At 43.3% G+C, this 18102-nt stretch overlaps 1 protein-coding gene across 1 annotated transcript; it reads right to left on the bottom strand.

Moving 5' to 3' along the window:
• Positions 1 to 502: 502 nt before the first annotated feature.
• On the bottom strand, positions 503 to 16918 carry LOC119382853 (glutamyl-tRNA(Gln) amidotransferase subunit B, mitochondrial). Its single transcript, XM_037650731.2, has 12 exons — positions 16687 to 16918; positions 16464 to 16617; positions 16272 to 16385; positions 14707 to 14902; positions 13755 to 13877; positions 12941 to 13054; positions 12283 to 12367; positions 11944 to 12163; positions 8037 to 8170; positions 7231 to 7354; positions 6792 to 6881; positions 503 to 653 (listed from the first exon to the last, which is right to left on the bottom strand). The coding sequence occupies exons 1-12, from the start codon at positions 16773 to 16775 to the stop codon at positions 519 to 521; spliced, it is 1578 nt and encodes a 525-aa protein (XP_037506659.1). The 5' UTR covers positions 16776 to 16918; the 3' UTR covers positions 503 to 518.
• Positions 16919 to 18102: the final 1184 nt, after the last annotated feature.

The raw sequence follows: 18102 nt of genomic DNA, 5'->3' as shown, positions 1-18102 counted from the left end.
GAAGCATATTGAAAATTTGAAAGGGTCACTTTCAATTGGACGTTGACTGCACTTGTTTTTGGGAAGTTCGATTAGCAAAATTCCAGTGCGAATCGAATAGCAAACACTATTAGAAAAATATTCGATTTTCCGAATATTCGCACACCCCTAATTAGCAGTTTTCTATAAAGGTCACAATATATAACCTTCAAACATTCAGTTTGCCTGTACATCATGCCTGACATGGCCTGCCTCCCAATTCTCATAAATAAAAAGTTGGTGCCCAATTTGGTCATTGATCGACACAGAGAAAGCAACCTGTTTCATAAGGCCTTTCTAGTGCTCCTATATGCGATTGTCTCCAAAGGTCATAATTATTGCACACGATTTTGCCCCAACACCACATGCTCCCCTGCTTCCTTTAATTGCACACTCAGTGCAACATGTTTAATTATCCAAAAACAGTTAGACAAACATGCATGTAATGCTTCCAAGCACTTCTGGTCCCACCAACAGCCTCATCGTGAAAACAACATCTTTTATTTCAGTTTGTCGAGAAGCTCAGACATAATCTTCTTGGCAAGTTTCATTTGGGCTCGGCTGTTTGACAATGCATTTACTTTTGTCATGAGTGAGTTGAGGACCCTCTCTTTTCCTCTGGCTGCCTTCTTTGCCTGTAATAATAGGTCATGCAAGATGTGAAGGCAGACGAAGATAATAAATAAGCAGTTAAAATTGTCTGCAAAATTACACGTCATAAGACTTCTATCACTTTACGAATACAGGCTATTCCGTTATTACAACCTACCGTAAACTCACGAGCAAGTGCCCCCCTACGGTTAAAGATAATCGGACAAGATTTGGAGAAGGGGCGCTTGCTCGGTCACGGATCAAAATTCAAGGTGGCGGTGAAAGAGCCGCGTGTACTTCCAATGAAATGAGGTTTTGAATAGGCATGTATTCACTGTCGTTATTAGCCCTCATCAAGTGAATAAAAACACTGAATGAAGCAGCGAAAATGGCAGGACGGCAGGAGGGGCGCTTGCTTGGTCATTAGCGGATATTTCAAATCTCCTGAAAAAGGGAGGGGGGCGCTTGCTTGGGATTTCATGGTATGCACAAAAAACCAGGACGCCTTGCAAAACATACCCAATCTTAAGACCAATGCAGTTGTATACAACACACGTAATCCGGAGCAGTGGGAAGTAGCACGAAGTCGTACCAACAATGGGAAGCGAATGCTCCGTTACCAGCTACCATCACTGTTAAACTACTTACAACAAAGGAATGGCGTTGAAATTGCAAACATAACATTACAAGAGCTTCGTGATATGTTCATATAAATATCCTACAACATTGTTCATATTATCAGACTCTCTATTTGTACAAATCCTTTAAATGTTCACGATGGTTATATATGTTGCCTTATTTATGTTGTCATTTTTTTTAATGCAATCTGTTTCATCTAGCTAAAACATTTTACATCAAGGTTTCCTGTTATACCAATGTTCAACAATCTTCCAATAGTGTGTATCATTATTTCTTGTGTATCTTTGGTTCAATATGTTTCTTTCTATTACTTTTTTAACACGAAAGTGTTTTATGTCGTGGTCCACCAAGACTTTCATGACGTGTTTCCGTCACGGAAATACGTCAGCAAAATGAATGCCATCAGATGACAAAGAAAAAAAACTATAAGAAAAATTTCTGTTGACGGGAGTTGAACCCATGACCTCTCGTTCCGCCACGATTGCTGGCGGGCGTTTAGCCCACTGAGCTACCGCCAAACACGTTATGGAAGCTACATGAAAGCACCTTTTATCTTTCACACTTTCCGCTCACAGTGCTCTTGGATGGATGGATGGACGAATGGATGCTATGAGCGTCCCCTTTATAATGGGGTGGTGACGTGTGTGCTAACAGGCGCTAGAAAAAAAAAAGGTATTGTTGCTATGACTGTCCCATTCGGCGCGTTTCCACTAGAAGTGTAATTTCGTCAACGCTTTAAACACCGCGAGGTGGTGGCTTTAGCCCAAACCTCACTATAGCATCCATCCATATAGAAAAATAGCTCTCTGATGCTCGCCTGTCTGTTTCACCGCATTCCCCGCTCGACCTGTGAGAATTAACGTAGAGAAGACACGACGCACGTAGCGTTTCTCTTCATGTTTCACGGCGCTTTGAAGAAGTGCATATCGGGTATCAGTGTTCATTATGTGCTTGGTGGTGACATCTTTGCGCGGGATTCACCCCCGTATGCGGTGCCCATGTACATGTTAAGAACTTCAGCGACTACAAGGGTTAAATCATGACCACGGGCGTTAGTCATCGGTACGGAGACGTGCCACTAGGCGTCAAAGTGAGTGCGTCCACATCAAGCGGTGCTATATCTGCCAAACAACAGTAGACATTGTACGAGCTCTCATATACCAATTCACTATAAAATATCAACTACCTCTGTGACGACGCGTTTCACTTTCGTGTTATACTGATTCCTATGGTGGAGGAATTTTTTGTCCTACACACTGTCTGCTGCTGTCATTCTAAGGGGGCTGTCACCCGTCAAGCTACTTATTGCAGTAGCTTTTTGTGACTGCAACTTTCTTTCTTTGAAACATAAGTAAACAATGCATTGAATTGAATAATTGAAGAAATTAGCCAAATCTGTGATGGAGCAGTCATGCTACAGGCACACATTGCCATCTACTGTTACATAAGTAGAAAGTAACAGAAACCCAGATAAAGATAGCTTAAAGATTCTACTTCCGATTCCTTTTGCACTTTGTCAGTACATGGTCATTAGCAGTGACGCACCAACTGGTGGATAAGGTGGGTATTTCGGTGGTTACAGAAGCTCCATGAGGCCAGCTTGACCTCCCTTAATGCCCTCTCGTCCTTTTCACCAACGGTCCAATGTATGCTTTCAAGGGTTCTGTTGATGTTGTCATTGTAGTTCAGGAGGTGGTTTGAGGCTCCCGACTGACTCCAGAAATGCTCACAACTAACCTTGACTGTAACATGCAGACCGATGTAATCTTTCTAGACCGTGCGAAAGCTTTCGATGAAGTTCCTCACTGCCACCTTTTGCTAAAACTTTCACGCCTGCACCTACACCTTAACATTCTTCAATGGACTGAACAGTTTCTCACTAACTGTCCTCAGTCAGTCTTCGTTAATTTTACCTATCTAACTCTCTCTCAGTCACATCAGGTGTTCCCCACGGATCTGTCCTTGGTGCCCTTCTATTCCTAATATATATTAACGACTTGCCCGATCATGTATCCCGCAGCATTCGCATGTTCGCCGACGACTGTGCCATTTATCACACTATCAGTAACCCGCATGATCACCTAGATATCCAAACAAATCTTAACAGCGTGCTTAATTGGTGTAACACATGGTTAATGACCCTTAATCCTTCTAAATGTAAACTTGTGTCTTTTTTCCATCGCTAACACCCCAGTTGAATCAGTACCATCTTATAAATATCTTGGAATAACCTTGTCTTATGTTTTATCATGGAGTACCCACATCGCTAATATAGTTTCAACATCCAATAAAGCACTAGATTTTTTCAAGCGCCATCTCCACCTAGCCCCTGCACATGTAAAATTACTTGCATACAAATCACTAATTAGAATGAAAGTACAATATGCATCTGCCACATGGAGCCCACATCAAGTATATTTAATCAATGCATTAGAAGCGGTACAAAATCGTGCCGCCAGATTCATTCACTCATCTTACTCATACGACATCAGCATTTCATCTTTGAAAGCAAAATCCGCGCTGCCTTCCTTTGAGTTGCCGCACTGCAACTGTGGTGCTTTATCACAAATTCTTTCATTCTCCGCTCAATCAGCCACCTTATATAACAGCTGCAGCGCACTTATCTCATCAAAGCAGTCATCCATTTCAGGTTGACCACCCATTATCGCGCACCACTACTTTTTCTGCTTCGTTTTTTTTTCGGGCAGCAACAGACTGGAACGGCCTCCCCCGGGACATCGTCACCATCGTCTCATCATCTGCCTTTCAACACCGTGCTATTGATAATCTTCAATACTAAAACAATGTTCACTGCTTACGGCTAACCTAAATAAAACCCCACCCCTTATGTAATGCCCCTCCAAGAAAGGGGGGCCTTTAAAGTAATAAACTGAACTGAACTGAAATGTGTTGTATTTACTTTGTATTTGCTCATCCCCTCCTAATCTGAAAGAGCGCAAACACATGCTGTGTGGCCCTGCGTTCAATTGCACTGAAGCAGCTTCAGGCGAAAAAAGATTTCATTTTCGCCTTTCATGGGTTGGCAGTTTGATCCCTTTTCTTTCCTTGCCTTCCCCCCCCCCTGCAATCTCATGATCTTATCCAATACCCTCCACCCCTCTCAAGAGAAGTCCTGGTTGTCCTACCATTCACTAGGATCAAACACACGTAAACAGTGCACCGTGCTACAGAATAAAGCAAAAGAAATTGCTTCAATATCATGGCCCTAGCTACTTTTGAGCATTGGTTTTTTAAGGGATGGCTGTCGAGGTTTCATTATACGGTTTACAGGTTTGCCTCTTGCAAATGATCGCTATCACAGCCATTGGGATCGCTATCACAGCCACTGGGCTATACAGCCAGTGCACTTCTGCTGTCCGCGATATGCAGCTGGAGCTTGCTGTTTTCAGCACCTCTTGCTCCCGTGAAGTGTCATGCTACACATAGTATAAAAGTGAAAATATCTCCAAAAAAGACATCAGGCCTGTGCAGAACAGGCAGCGTAGTCACAGCGATAGCTGGAAGAGCGCCCTTCTTAAAGCCCGTTGTAAACTCCCTTGGGGCAACTAATACAAGTACACTTGCAAGGTATCCACTATGGCATAAATCATAATTTTTGTGCACCCACTATGCCATTATTCGTAATTCTGCGGAGAAGCGAGGTACTCGCAACACATCTGTGAGGCATTATGTGCACTTTGTTGATGCTGTGGCCGATGGATGGATGGACGAATAAACTTTATTTTGGTCCCTCAGAACGCACCCTAGCATGTTGTGGGCCGCTCCCACGTCGGAACAGAAAGACCAAGTCTCTCTGCTGCGTCGCGGGCCCGTTGGACTGCCCATAGCTGTTCTTCTGTGCTGATGACGAGGAACAATTATGGCTGAGCCTTTTGTAATGGGTTGGGAGCATTAACCGACCCACTCATTATGCAATTTGCATTACGTGATGACTAGTTGTCATATTACTCTTCTACCATGCTATATTACGTATGTTAACGTGATTTCTTGCCGGATATGACGTCTGTATAGGGTCTTTTTGTGAAGGAGCTTCAAGCACTGCTGTGGCTCTGTGGTAGAATACTCAACTGCCCTGTAGAAGGCCTGGGTTCAAATCCCGCTTGGTCCTGGATTTTTTTTTCTCAATGCGCACAATAGCGGCTACGGACATTGGCGGTGGTGATGGCGGTGAACTACGCCACCAAAATCGTCTGTTGTTATGATCTCATAACAGCTTTCGTTGTAAAACAATTTCACTCAGAACATGGGCCCCTGCTGAAGCTTGTGCAGTCCTCTTCAAATCTGTCTATTTTTGGTACACTATGTGTGTTGCAGTAGACATGCTTGCATGTCAGTGCTGGCAACATGATCAAAATTGTTCCCAACCAGAACATTTAGCAATTACAGTCGTGCTTGTAATACACCTGTTGGCATATTCCACAGGCTAACATAGTCTTGTTTTACAGCGAAAGCTGCTATGAGATCATGACAACAGCCGATTTTGGGGCTGTAGGTGTCAGCCGCCGCCCGTAAGCGCAATTGCGCGATGAGAAAAAAATAAAACCCTAGGATCGGATGGGACTTGAACCCAGGCCCTCTGCATGGCAGTCGAGTACTCTACCACAGAGCCACCCGATACTTGAAACTCCTTTGCAAAAGGACCCCATACAGGTGTCATATCAGGCAAGGAATGACGTTAACATATGTAATATAATGTGGCAGAAGAGTAAAATAACAACCAGGCGTCACACAATGAGAATAGCGTAACGAGTGGTCGTTTAAAGCTTCCAACGCATTACAAAGGGCTCAGCCATAATTCTTTATCGCCATGAGTGACAGCATCAACTAAGTGCTCATAACGCCTTACAGGTGTGTAGCGGGTGCTTCCCTACCTCACAAAAATTATGATGTTTCATGGCATAGTGGGTACCTTGCAAGTGTACTTGTAGTAGTTGCCCCAAGAGTTTAAAATGGGCTCTAGACAGGCCACTCTTCCAGCTTTCACTGTGACTTTGCTGTGTGTTTGCGCAGGCCTGGCGTTTTTTTTATGTACTAAACCCAAAATAGTCTCATACCATATTGATCATTCAATGCCATCAGAATCATTTATGAGACAAATCAACATGCATTACATTAATAGTAGTTGGCTGCAGCTTGTACATTACTGCATATAGTAGTTATTTACAAAATGTTCAAGAAGTAACTTAAAGTTTTTTTTTGTCTATGCTGTAATAATGAAAGCCTAGTTAAGACTCTATACTATTAGACACTATGCACGAATTGAGTGCTGGAGCTACTCCAGCAGTGGAGTAGAAATCACCTGGAGGTACTATTCTTTCATCACTTCTCTAGCAACCTAATGCGAGCAATACATGTTTCACACCATTTGATATGTTGCACAATATTTACTGGCAAAAAATGTCGAAACCAGCGCTAGTCTTTCCTTTTATACTATGCTGTCATGCAGTCATCAATGTCCAAGAGCACTGCAGGCAAACACAGTAATTGTACAAGCAAATGAATTAATTAACTAGCATGCTTACATCTTTTGGGTTCTCGCTTATGACAGTCTGGCATAACTGTGTCAGCTGCTCAACATCGGTTATTTGCCACCAGTCATTCTCTTCAATAATCTGAAAAAAAAAAAAAGAAACAAGTGCCGGCTGAAAATGTCTGTTATTGTTGCACTCGTGACATTGCTGTAATTAGGTAGCCCAAACAATAAATATTCTCTGTAAAAATAAGAAATTTTACGGGGTGCTAACCACGTTTACAAATCATACTGGCTCACATCATGTTTATAAGAAAGATTGAGACTTTGATAATGGAACAAAGTTGCAAGACACTGGTTAAAAAAAAGCTTTGTACAACATAAAGAAATATATATATTCTTGTTAGTAACCTCAGTTTGCACAAACTAATTGGCTTAGGTATTCATAGACCTTGTAAATATTTTTTTTTTTTTGTGAAGGAGTATTTTACCTTAGCTGGTGTCCTCGGATCGCCATTTATCAAGAGCTGCAAAACTTCTTGTGCTAATGTGTTGCTAATCCGCTGCTGCTGTATTAGAATCAGCAGCTCGTGGAATCTTGCTGCATCTAAGGAACTGAGAAAAAGAAAGGATGGGTTTGTCAATAGGTGCAGTTAATTAGCTGCAGGTGAGTTAAGCGGAAAGCTGTAATATGTCTATGCAGTGCACCCACTGTAACTAGTAATACATTGCCATGCACCTGCGTGTCAAACCGAAAGAGAACCGAGAAATTGAAAATCTAAGAAAGTTTTTCGTATAAGCTTAATCGAATTGAAATCTCGTGCCTCAGAACAAAACTAGAATAGTAAGAAAAATCTTTAGTTCAGGTTAATTGCTGAGCTTACTATCTGTACATTCACTGTATTTCAAGGCTCGAACTGAACAATCTTGTACATACAAAAGATCTCATATTTGCAACATTAAAATGGCTAGTTGAGCAAGTTGGTACAACTTTAAAGAAAGTAATCACTGTGGACGATAAAGAGCAGTGAAGAAAGGTACATTTTTCTTGTCTTCTTCTATCACTGGCCTTGCCATCTACACAGTTTGCTTCTTTTAAACCATAATTCCGGGTACTTCCTAGGCAAGGTGGCACTTCTGACAGCATTATTTTGATGGAGAACTAGGTGGTACGATAAGATAAAGAAGTTTGCAGGCGTAGGAAAGAGTCGGATATCTCAATATTACTGGAAGACTGTTGGGAGAGACCTTTGTCCTGCACTGCACAAAGAATAGACTGATGATGATGATCATGTACCTGGATGGCAATGTGATGTCTGCTTTGTTTAGCTGGGCGAGCAAGTGAAGCAGCAGCCAGTTGACAATGTGCTTGAATTCACAATCATCAAAGCTGACCAGTTTGAGAAAGAGCTCCAGGAAGCCATCTTCATTCTATCAAGGCAAAGTAGAGAGACAAACACACTAGCAGCATGCTCAATTTCAGAGTGACTGATTTTTGGCTGTAGAAAAATCTGGTTTCATGACAGAAGAATCAGACACTGTGATTGCGAAACCAAATGACACTTTTCTTCAACACTCACCAGCTTAAACAAGACGGATCCATTGAATCATGAATTTATAGTCAAACGAATAAGATTGGTGGTATGTTAATATTCTTTACCTGTATAGCATACAAAATTGTCCTGGCACAAATATCTGTAGTGGACAGCTTGAAAGCGAGCTTATTTTCAATTTTTTTCCAGAAAAAGAAAACAAATGCACACAAAAATTTGTTTTTCACGTTTTTAAAAATTCCCTGACATTATGCATCTGTACACTGAGCTTGATAAAGGTTTGTAACGGCGTTAATGAAATTTTGATGCACTATATGGCTCGTATTTTGTGACATCTCATGAAACGCAGTATGGATGGTTACTACAGCTGTTTGGTACATACACAGTCAAGGGTAAATAAAATACCAATGAGAAATTGGTGAACAAGAATTGGCATGTTCCTGCGTGCCACCTTTTGCCAAGTCATGTAATGTTGAGACGATGTTTACTTGTATGCTTCGTTTTGGGCCTGCACCATCTTTGGCAGCTCGATAAGCATGGATCTGTGGTTGTGTTTTTAGGTCATTACTTGTGAGAGATGCACTTTACATTTTTGTGCTTGCATTTCATTTATACAGGAAAGTATGCTCAGTTTTCTCCATTATGTTCTGTTGAGGAATTTCATTGAGTGCGTGCATTGCACTCTAGTTAGTGTAATGCCCAGTTATCCGCTAGGTGCATACTACACAACCTACTGCTGCGTTTACGCTGCATTCGTTGCCTGGTGCAAAATGCCTTATAATTTTGTGCACATTGTTATAAGTGGATTGCACTGTACCTTTTTTACTTAGTAAAGTCTTGACATAAAAACATGGCTGAACCCTCCGTGATCGGAATTGGCATAACACGGAAGTAAAACGTGTCTTCACAGAAGTAGTGCTTATTGTGCAGTGACATATGAGAGCTTGTACAATGTCTATTCGTGTTTGGCAGCTATAGCACCGCTTGATGTGGATGCACCCATGTTGACACCTAGTGGCATGTCTCCATCGCAACGACTAACGCCCATGATGATGATTAAACCGTTGTGGTAACTGAAGTTGTGAACATATATTTGGACACAGCGAATCGTGAATCCCGAGTAAAGATGACATCAACAAGCTCATAATCAACACTGGTACCCATAGGTCGGCAAAAAATGTGGAGCTCACTCAGGCTCACTCACGAGACATGTCGTACTGTCAGGGCTCACTCGGACTCAGACTCACCAAACTTTTCTTCATCCGGACTCACTCGGACTCAGACTCACTATAATTTTTCTCAACCGGACTCACTCGGACTCAGGCTCACCAATATTTTATTCACTCGAACTCACTCAGACTCAGACTCACGGCTGGATCTGAGTCTGAGTGAGTCTGAGTGAGTCGACTCGTGAGTCCGTTAGCATTAAATTATCCTTTTTCTACCGTAATGTCAATGTTCTTTAACGCCAATATCTCGCATAATCGGTGCGCTACTTAGCACCTTTTGATCTCGTACCTTCAAATACGAGTTATCTGAGTTTGCAGTTCAATAAGGACCTTTTTATTGAAATTCATGACTCAGAAGAGATATTTTTACCAGTAACTTCCTGTGAAAAAGTTTGCGAGGGGAGGTCAAGGCACCTCCTCCCCCTCTCCCTCCTCAAATCACGGCTCTGATCAATAAATATTGAGCTGACGTATGAACGGTAGCGCGTAGAAGTATGCGGGAGTATACGGGAGTATAAAAGTGAGCTGACATAGGGCTGATAGTAATGCTAAAGTTGAGTAGATAGGACCATAGGTCGGCAAAAATTGTGGAGCTCACTCAGGCTCACTCATGCAATATATTTTGCCCTTAGGGCTCACTCGGACTCAGACTCACCAAAAATTTCCTCAACCAGACTCACTCGGACTCAGACTCACCAAAATTTTTCCCAACCGAACTCACTCGGACTCAGACTCACAAAAACTTTACCCACCCGGACTCACTCAGACTCAGACTCACGTCTCGATATGAGTCTGAGTGAGTCTGAGTGAGTCGACTCATGAGTGAGTTTGCCGACCTATGCTGGTACCCGATATGCACTTCTTCAAAACATCATCAACTAAAGAGAGAAACGGCATGGTGTGCCCTTTCTAGTAATGGGTAACCGACACCTGTGCTCATGCATACACTACCACACTGAGCTTCAGCGACACGGGAGGCAAAGGTTTGTAGCTTGAGCCGCAAACGCATGTGTCCCGCTGGCCTCTGTCTCGCTCCACCAAGACACGACATTTGCCCGCTGAAACCGTGTCCTTTCTGCAATGCGTATTGCAGCAGTTTTGTTAGTCGATGCTCTCGCAATCGAAGCAGTCGGCGGCGGAGAAATCCCGTTGGTGCATGTGGAAGCTGCACTACTCCAATTAGCCGGCGCATGCTAACACGAAGCGGAAGGCAAAGAACGTAACTGTGTATAAGATGCCTCAGCGACGCCAGCGCGTCCAGTGTCCCTCGATGGTATCGAGACGCTTTAACCATGACCTCCGGAATTGTGCGCAATCTCGGAGTAAGCGCTAGTAAGTGTCGATCGTGATGCATTACTTCTTTTCGCCTCTCACAGACGGCGGCACCACCATGCTCCGCCCCGCCTATACCTACACCGCCAACAGAGAGCACCGGGTGAGAGAGAATGTGCGAAAGATACAAAGCGTGTTCATCAGGTGTCCAGCTACTGCCAAGGTAGCTTAGTCGGTTAAGTGTCGGGAGCTTACCGTCGTGGCCGCAAGGTCGTGGGTGCAATTCCCAGCGGCGGATCTTTTTCTTAATTTTTTGCTTCTCACCCGTTGGCGTCCATATTATCAACGTCATATCCGTAACAGATGTGCTTGGTGGACCCCGTCATAAAACACTTTCGTGTTAATATTTTAAGAAAGAAAAAAGAGCACAAATCTCTGAGATAACAAAGCAAAAAAAGGGCTAAAGGGCTTGTAACTTCAGATATTAAAATGTCTAACTGTGCGGCTGGCCACCAAAGCATCCACCTCGGACTGGAAAATTATCATTCAGGCTACGCAAACTGTACTGTATGTAAAGAAACTTTGTGCAAACAGAGCTTTCTATCACAAAACTGCATGTCGAGAACATGCAAGAACATGCGAATTGCATGTTCTCGACATAATACTCTGCACTTGCAATGCTAAATTAAATTTAGGTTCTTCTGATAAATGAAATTTCACCCTCTGATTAAGCGCCAGAGCACCAAAGTTTCACCCTACTGTGGAAACACCACATGCGATATTCAAATCAGTCATGTCACATATAAAAAAGGCTGTTAAAAGTCTACAAGACGAATGAAGGCTGCCAATTAGGGGTAGCTGGCATTGCTTCGAATTCTCTATTGGCTTCCTCTGTGGGTACACACATTCTGTTGAGTTTGAGAGTTCATATACTACACAGAAGGCTACTTTCACTTCTCTTCAATCATGTCGCATTCTGACATGAAAAAAAAAAAAAAAGCTCACTGTAGCATTTACATGCTCTTCCTTTAAGCTGAACGCGCTTTGAATGAAATTTCAGCTTGATTAAGGCAGATTCCACAGCACCTTTTTATACCGTACGTGTTGGTACCGCTACACCCTTAGATATTAACATCAATGTTCAACTCACCGTTATCGTCTGAGCTTGGTGTGGTGTCAAGCCGTAATCTTTTATAAGTCTTTCCTTGTGCTGCCATGGAAGAGTGGGCATTTCATTGCGTAGCTTTTCAACGCTGACCGTGGCTTGGTCATCAGTCTCGTGCACAGTAATCACTAAAGGAGGCAAGTTGGGTTCCGGCATAAACCTGTAATCCTGAACGACTTCTTTGTCTCTCATCGGAATGGTGCACCTAAACAAGAGTTTCGCAGCAAAATGAAGCAAGGCACATCAGTTTTCAAAGACAGACCAGCCAATACAATGCTGGCATCCTTATAAACAGTGCAAATGAGATAGTAAAACAAACGTCACCTCTTCAAGCTGTCAAAGGACATAGTCGTGTTTATAACTTTTCCACCAGATGAAAGGACTTCAATCTGTCTTGCAATTTCGAAATCTGCAAATTTAAGAGAAATTTAAGAGAAACCAAATACCTCTATTGATTGCAGAGCACACATGCCCGTTTTCTCCAGCATGCGACATTTTGGAATGATCGCACGGTGCGGCCTGTGCAGTGCGGGGAAGTCACACTGTGCCCGCTTTTTCTCAGTTTTCATGTCACTATTGTGATATTGTGATGAATGCTTCCGTTCTTCTAGACTAGTGGTCAAGAGGAAAGGTACCAGTCTCTCCATGAGGAGGACAAGCCCTTCACAAAAAATAATGCATAAAAGAGCGTCAGAAGGACAGGTAACCCTTTCTCGATGTCAACTGAGGATACCTTCCCAAAACCAATGAGTCTGGTGTGGGCCAGCATGTGTTGTGATGTTGTGACAGTGGCGTCAAAACTGGGACGAGTGGTAGAGCATGCTTTCCTCGTTCCAGCCAGCCACTCTCAATACAGGCTACAATGTGCGATCGCATCGATGTGGTACGCTGGAGGAAATGAGCATGAGTGCACCGTGCAGGTTCCACAATGCCTATAGTTCGCAGACAGCAAACATGAGGCATTTATAATTTATGGTCTCACCTACAGCATTAGCGACGGCACGCACGCTGTTGAGGTTCTTCACTTCAGTTCGCGTGCCCCATGGTTCACCTGGACGATTTACTGACACGTTTGCATCCACACGGAGAGCACCCTCTGAAAATGGAGTGTGGCAAATTGGGGAGAGGAGGACAAACATCAATCAAATCATTCCTTGATAAGTGTCCCGGTTGTTCTGGTGACCACCCCACATTTTCTGGAAAAAAAAACTGTGGCTATTTACTGTCTTGCGCAAAACTTTCTCCCAAAATACTTTTGCTGAGAAAAATTGCTAAGCCCTAATTTACTAAGTATGACAATTTGAGCTTTTTGAATATGATCTAGGACACCTTAATCAATAGAAAATTAACTAGACCGATAGAGACATTGCCATAACTTGTGACATTATGGCAAAGTGGTGTGGGAATCCCAATGTAATGCTGCTAGCAGTCTTTTAAGAAATTCAAATTGCGGCTTTCATGACCCCAAAAGACGATGTGATTATGAGGCGTGGGCAATGTAAATGTCTATGCACTTATATTTGGGCAACGCAGCCCCATTCAGGGCTATTGCAAAAGTGGGATACAAGTAGTACAAGCATAAAAGAAAAGTAATTCAGAACAAAGAAGCTGTACAGTAAACTTGTACATGTGTTGGCATATTATGTGCAGTACACAAACTCATGGCCGTGCCTCGACAAACTACAATAGCGACAGTTCACGTACGCAGCATGGCACTTCCCTCCAGCATTTGACAGCTCACGAGAAGTAGCTACAGTTGAAAATGTTGGACATGCAGAGAAATTCTTGCAACCCACCTTCCATCTTGCCACTGCACACATTAAGAGTGCGTAACGTGGCGAGCAACTCTTTCACAAGGCTAGCTGCCTCTTCACCATCTTTAAGGCACGCATCAAAAACGAGCTCCATGAGGCCAACCCCTGTTGATAGAAGCAGTAAATAATATCACAAAGTGCTAACCTGTATTCAACAGAACCCCGGTTATATGTTCCTCACTTAGATGTTTTCCCACGTTTAGTGCTTCCGGCATCCGGTCCCAGCAAAGAATGTACAGACATCTATGTGTTAGAATCCCCTTTTCACATGTTGTTCCCGCAGCGTTCCTACCAGACACGTTATGAGCTTGCTGTAGAATTACAAGAAGCATATTGTGTGTAGCTTTTATAACGTGAGAAATGTGAAGAAAGACGTGTGTGATACCCTGGATGAAACCATAGTGCATGCAACTCGCAAAGGCATGGCCTATGCAATTTGCTTCTGCTGCTGTTGTTTGGTGATGTCGTGGTTTGAGGTTGCACTCAGGACAGGAAATCTCAAGACATCAGGGAGAAATGTAAGTCAAGAGTGAGAGCTTTTCAAGGACTTGTTTAAGCCATAAACTGATGCATAAATTATCCTGAGGTCGAGATTTGTGCAATGCGTTCATTTCATTATTTAGCTGTTTCCTTTTTTTTAACCACATGTTTGCATTATATGTTTCCTGGCTACTGCATCTTTTTTCTCATAGTCCTGCGAAAAGTGTGTTAGAGGGTTTCTGCTATGTGCCTCAAGTGCAATGATTTTCCGTTTTTGCTGCAGCAGAAATCGACAACAGACAGAAATTAGACTGATAAATGCAGCAAGTTGGATGCATTGGATAAGTTGCATGGGTGAAATCGGCACTCGTTCTGTCTTCCCTCTTCTTAGCACCTGCCTTTATTTTTCACTGTTTTTCAGCTACCACACAGAGATGAAAAATCGGGGACTCACCTGCACGGTTAAGGTCAATAAGGCTCCTGGCGCCTGTGACATCATGCAGGCTTTTGCCACTGTCCTGCTCAAGCTGAAGTTGAATCATTGTTGCTCGCTTAGAGTACGTTTCCTGAGAACCAGGCGCAAAGACAACATAGTCTAGGTAGCCACCGGTGGCCAAAGGCGACCTTTGTTGCGTAATCTGGTATCCTGCCTATTGAATAGAAGGAATGTTCCTCAAATTATAGCACTTCACTTACTTTTATTGGCCTACATAATCTCAAATGTCACACATATATATTGCATGCACTGTTTCATATGGTACTGGTAGGACTAAACATTTGCGGGCATGTGTGGACAACCTACTTTAGAGAAGAAAAAAATTTCTGTGGCATCGACTGTAGTTCGTGTCATCCTTGTTCGCGGAGGTCGCGCTCCTCGATGGTGGAGAAATGGAAATATGCAGCATATTTTATTTCTGCCTGTCCCACCTTTTGCCTCTTTCCAATGGCTCCATCTTAATTCTTTCAATTCAGTGCTGTCTTACAGTGCAGGCAGAGTGCGTTGCCAACCAATTGTAGCTGTAGCAGTGTCTCATTTTTTTCTTTTAATGCAGTATTGCCAGAAGCACAATATTTCGCGTAAGTCCTGCAAAGTTTCGTGTGGTATCGTTTGGAGTAAACACTCACAGGTGCACATGGAGTAATTTTCTGTCAAGAAGAAAACTGAGCCCATTGTTGATGCGAGTCTCCCCGCAGTGAATTGGAGAGACATGGCTATTTCTTTTTTGTCCTTTATATATTGTTTTTTGGCACTTTACTACTGCTTTCATATAGAATATTTTACATCATTGCTAGTTTATAGATAACAGAGCACGGCATCAGCCACTCATAACAAGTAGCAGTGTGACCACCAGCCCTATCCAGTTGCAGTGGAATAAGGAAAAATGAGACTTCTTCAGGCAGGGACAAAACCAAAGGGAATAACATAGACAAGTGCTGTCCATATTGTTACCTCTGGTTTGGTCCCCATCTGAAGAAGCTGTGCTGTTTCCTTATTACTATGCATAACCGACTAGCCCAACGTCTGACATTACCAGTTGCAGCGTTTTTTTTTCTTGCTTTGGCATCAACTGAGTTGCCGAGAGGCAGCATCACTGACTGCTGATGTGCAGGACCAGAATTGAAATTTAGTTGGGTTCCATATATGACACTTTTTTCTTTGAAACTTCTCGCACAGCGCTGTGGGATTCCTATGACCAGAAACTGGTTGACATCAAAGCGACCACGGTAGTACACCCATAACAGCTATTACTCTAGGATGTTGCTGCATGCAATACCTTCTGCTATTGTAACTAAATACATCATGCGTGGGCGTCAGCAGGATTTGGTCTTGATGGGTGCAAACCCGTGTTGCATTGTGGTGGGGGAAAGTGCTGGTGTGGCTGGGGGGGGGGGGGGGGAGATGTGCCCGCTTTTTACTCCCCCTGCCGACGCAGTGTTAATCACCGCTGATTGACACTCTTCCGAAGCAAGATGTATTTCCTCGATTTAAAAATGATCAAGTAATAGCGAAGTTCTTACTGGCATATCTGCGTAGAAGTAATGCTTCCTGTCGAAGTGTGACACAGTATTGATATCGCAGTTTAGCGCAAGCGCAGTCAGGACCGCTGCTTCGACGCATCTCCGGTTCAGGACCTGAAGGCACAGATGCATTTCATCTAAGCATCCACCTGCTCCGTGAAAGTACGAATACAAAGGAAATATGCAACATACAGGCAGTGTTCCGGGTATGGACGCATCAAAAGGCGAAACTTGGGAGTTTTGAGGTGCGCCGAACTTGTATGGCGAGTTAGAAAATAACTTCGATTTGGACGCTATTTGAACATGGACTTCAATGCCAACGACGGATTCCCATTCCTTCAGCTTGCTGAAAAAAGCAACACGAATGTTTACTGCTGTTATTCGTTCGCTTTTACGCACCAAATTAACTTAGTACCTTTTGGGCTTATTGCCAGTGCAGGCACTCAAACTGAAACACCGGTGGTTTAGCACCAAGCAGAAAAGCGGTCGCCGTAGCACCGACATGGCGCACGCACATCTCCCAGAACAGTTTCCTTCAAAGCAAACGTCCAGTCGCGTAATTAGGCAAGCGGCAAGGCGCAAACTACGTTAACTTGCTTAGTTTAGCGGCTGCTAGAGAGTACGCACTGCGCAGCCTAACGTTGGCGCGGCCCGCCCATGATGCAGACTAAAATGTACCGCCAACCATGCCGTGCGCAACTAAACTTTACCGACTTTACCACCATAAAAAAACACAAACAAACGAGAAGTTTCGAAAAAAAATTGCTTATTATATGTCACAAATTCAATTTATAAATATTTCAACATTAATTTCTCTGATGTGATACGTTAGAAACATTATTAACGTCATATTTGCCACATAAAATTAGGTTTCGGTTTTGGTTTTGCAAGCGCATTTTCAGCGGGAAGTTTGGTTGGCTCTGAGAAACGAAGGGCAGGCTGAAGGCCCGAATATGTATTACAGAGGGATCAAGTTCCATAAGTGTTGCGGTTGCGAAGTTGCTTACATGTAGTGTTTTTATAGCGCTACAGTTTGTAGAAAGATGCACGTTTTGTTCTTCAAATTACAGAAAAACAAAATCTGTTCTTGCTCAAATTTTTGCAGATAGAGAACACACAGTCGGAAATGTAAAATATAAATGTTAGGTGCACGCATGCAGATTTACTGGAAATGTACACACGCCAACGACTTTGTTATTACTGGCACGAGATGCACTGATTCGTCCGCCATTGTGTACGCTCACGCTTTTCTTTGCTTGCCAACGCTGTAAGGATCCTTTTCGTCGTTCAGCAGTCCCACTCACTCAGACCTGAAGCGGGGGGGGGGGGTGGGGCTGGGGCTGGGGCCCGGGCCTCCCTCCAGAATTTCTGATATAGGGGAGTATTTTACCGAAAATAAATCATGAGAATAGGTGTTTTTCTAAAATAGCCAAGGCCTTCAGCAAGTGCCCCCCCCCCCCCCACCAAAAAAAAATATGTTCCTGGCTACGGGCCTGGTCCCACTACAACCTTTGCCTTGCCCAAGACACGTATTTTATCGCACACATATTTATATTTATGGGCCTCAACCAACTACTCCATACTGCAACCTGTGGGCAATCGTGGCCACAGACCATATAGCACGCATTATGCGAGAACTTCGCCTTTGCCCAGTGACTTTCCACGTGATGTTGCCTGGTTTCTCCTGTGCCACATCATATCTCGCCATGCATATCCAAGAGAATTACTAAGCGATATAAGCCGTGTATTTCTATACGACGTCAAAACGCTATAGAAGCGCTCGATAAAGATTGTCGTCTAATTTACCGAACCACAACTGCGTATCCCTCGC

Source organism: Rhipicephalus sanguineus, chromosome 2, assembly GCF_013339695.2.
Source record: "Rhipicephalus sanguineus isolate Rsan-2018 chromosome 2, BIME_Rsan_1.4, whole genome shotgun sequence".
Lineage (NCBI taxonomy): Eukaryota > Metazoa > Arthropoda > Arachnida > Ixodida > Ixodidae > Rhipicephalus > Rhipicephalus sanguineus.
Note: the sequence above shows the minus strand (reverse complement) of the source record. Positions and strands in the feature narration are given on the sequence as shown.

Excerpts from the sequence above, each read along its gene's own strand:
- LOC119382853 (XM_037650731.2), bottom strand. The coding sequence starts at position 16,775 with ATGTCGGTGCTACGGCGACCGCTTTTCTGCTTGGTGCTAAACCACCGG. Across the intron at positions 16,386-16,463 it reads CCATACCCGGAACACTGCCT|GTCCTGAACCGGAGATGCGT; the intron begins GTATGTTGCATA and ends CTGTGCCTTCAG. Across the intron at positions 654-6,791 it reads TAAGCGAGAACCCAAAAGAT|GCAAAGAAGGCAGCCAGAGG; the intron begins GTAAGCATGCTA and ends CTATTATTACAG.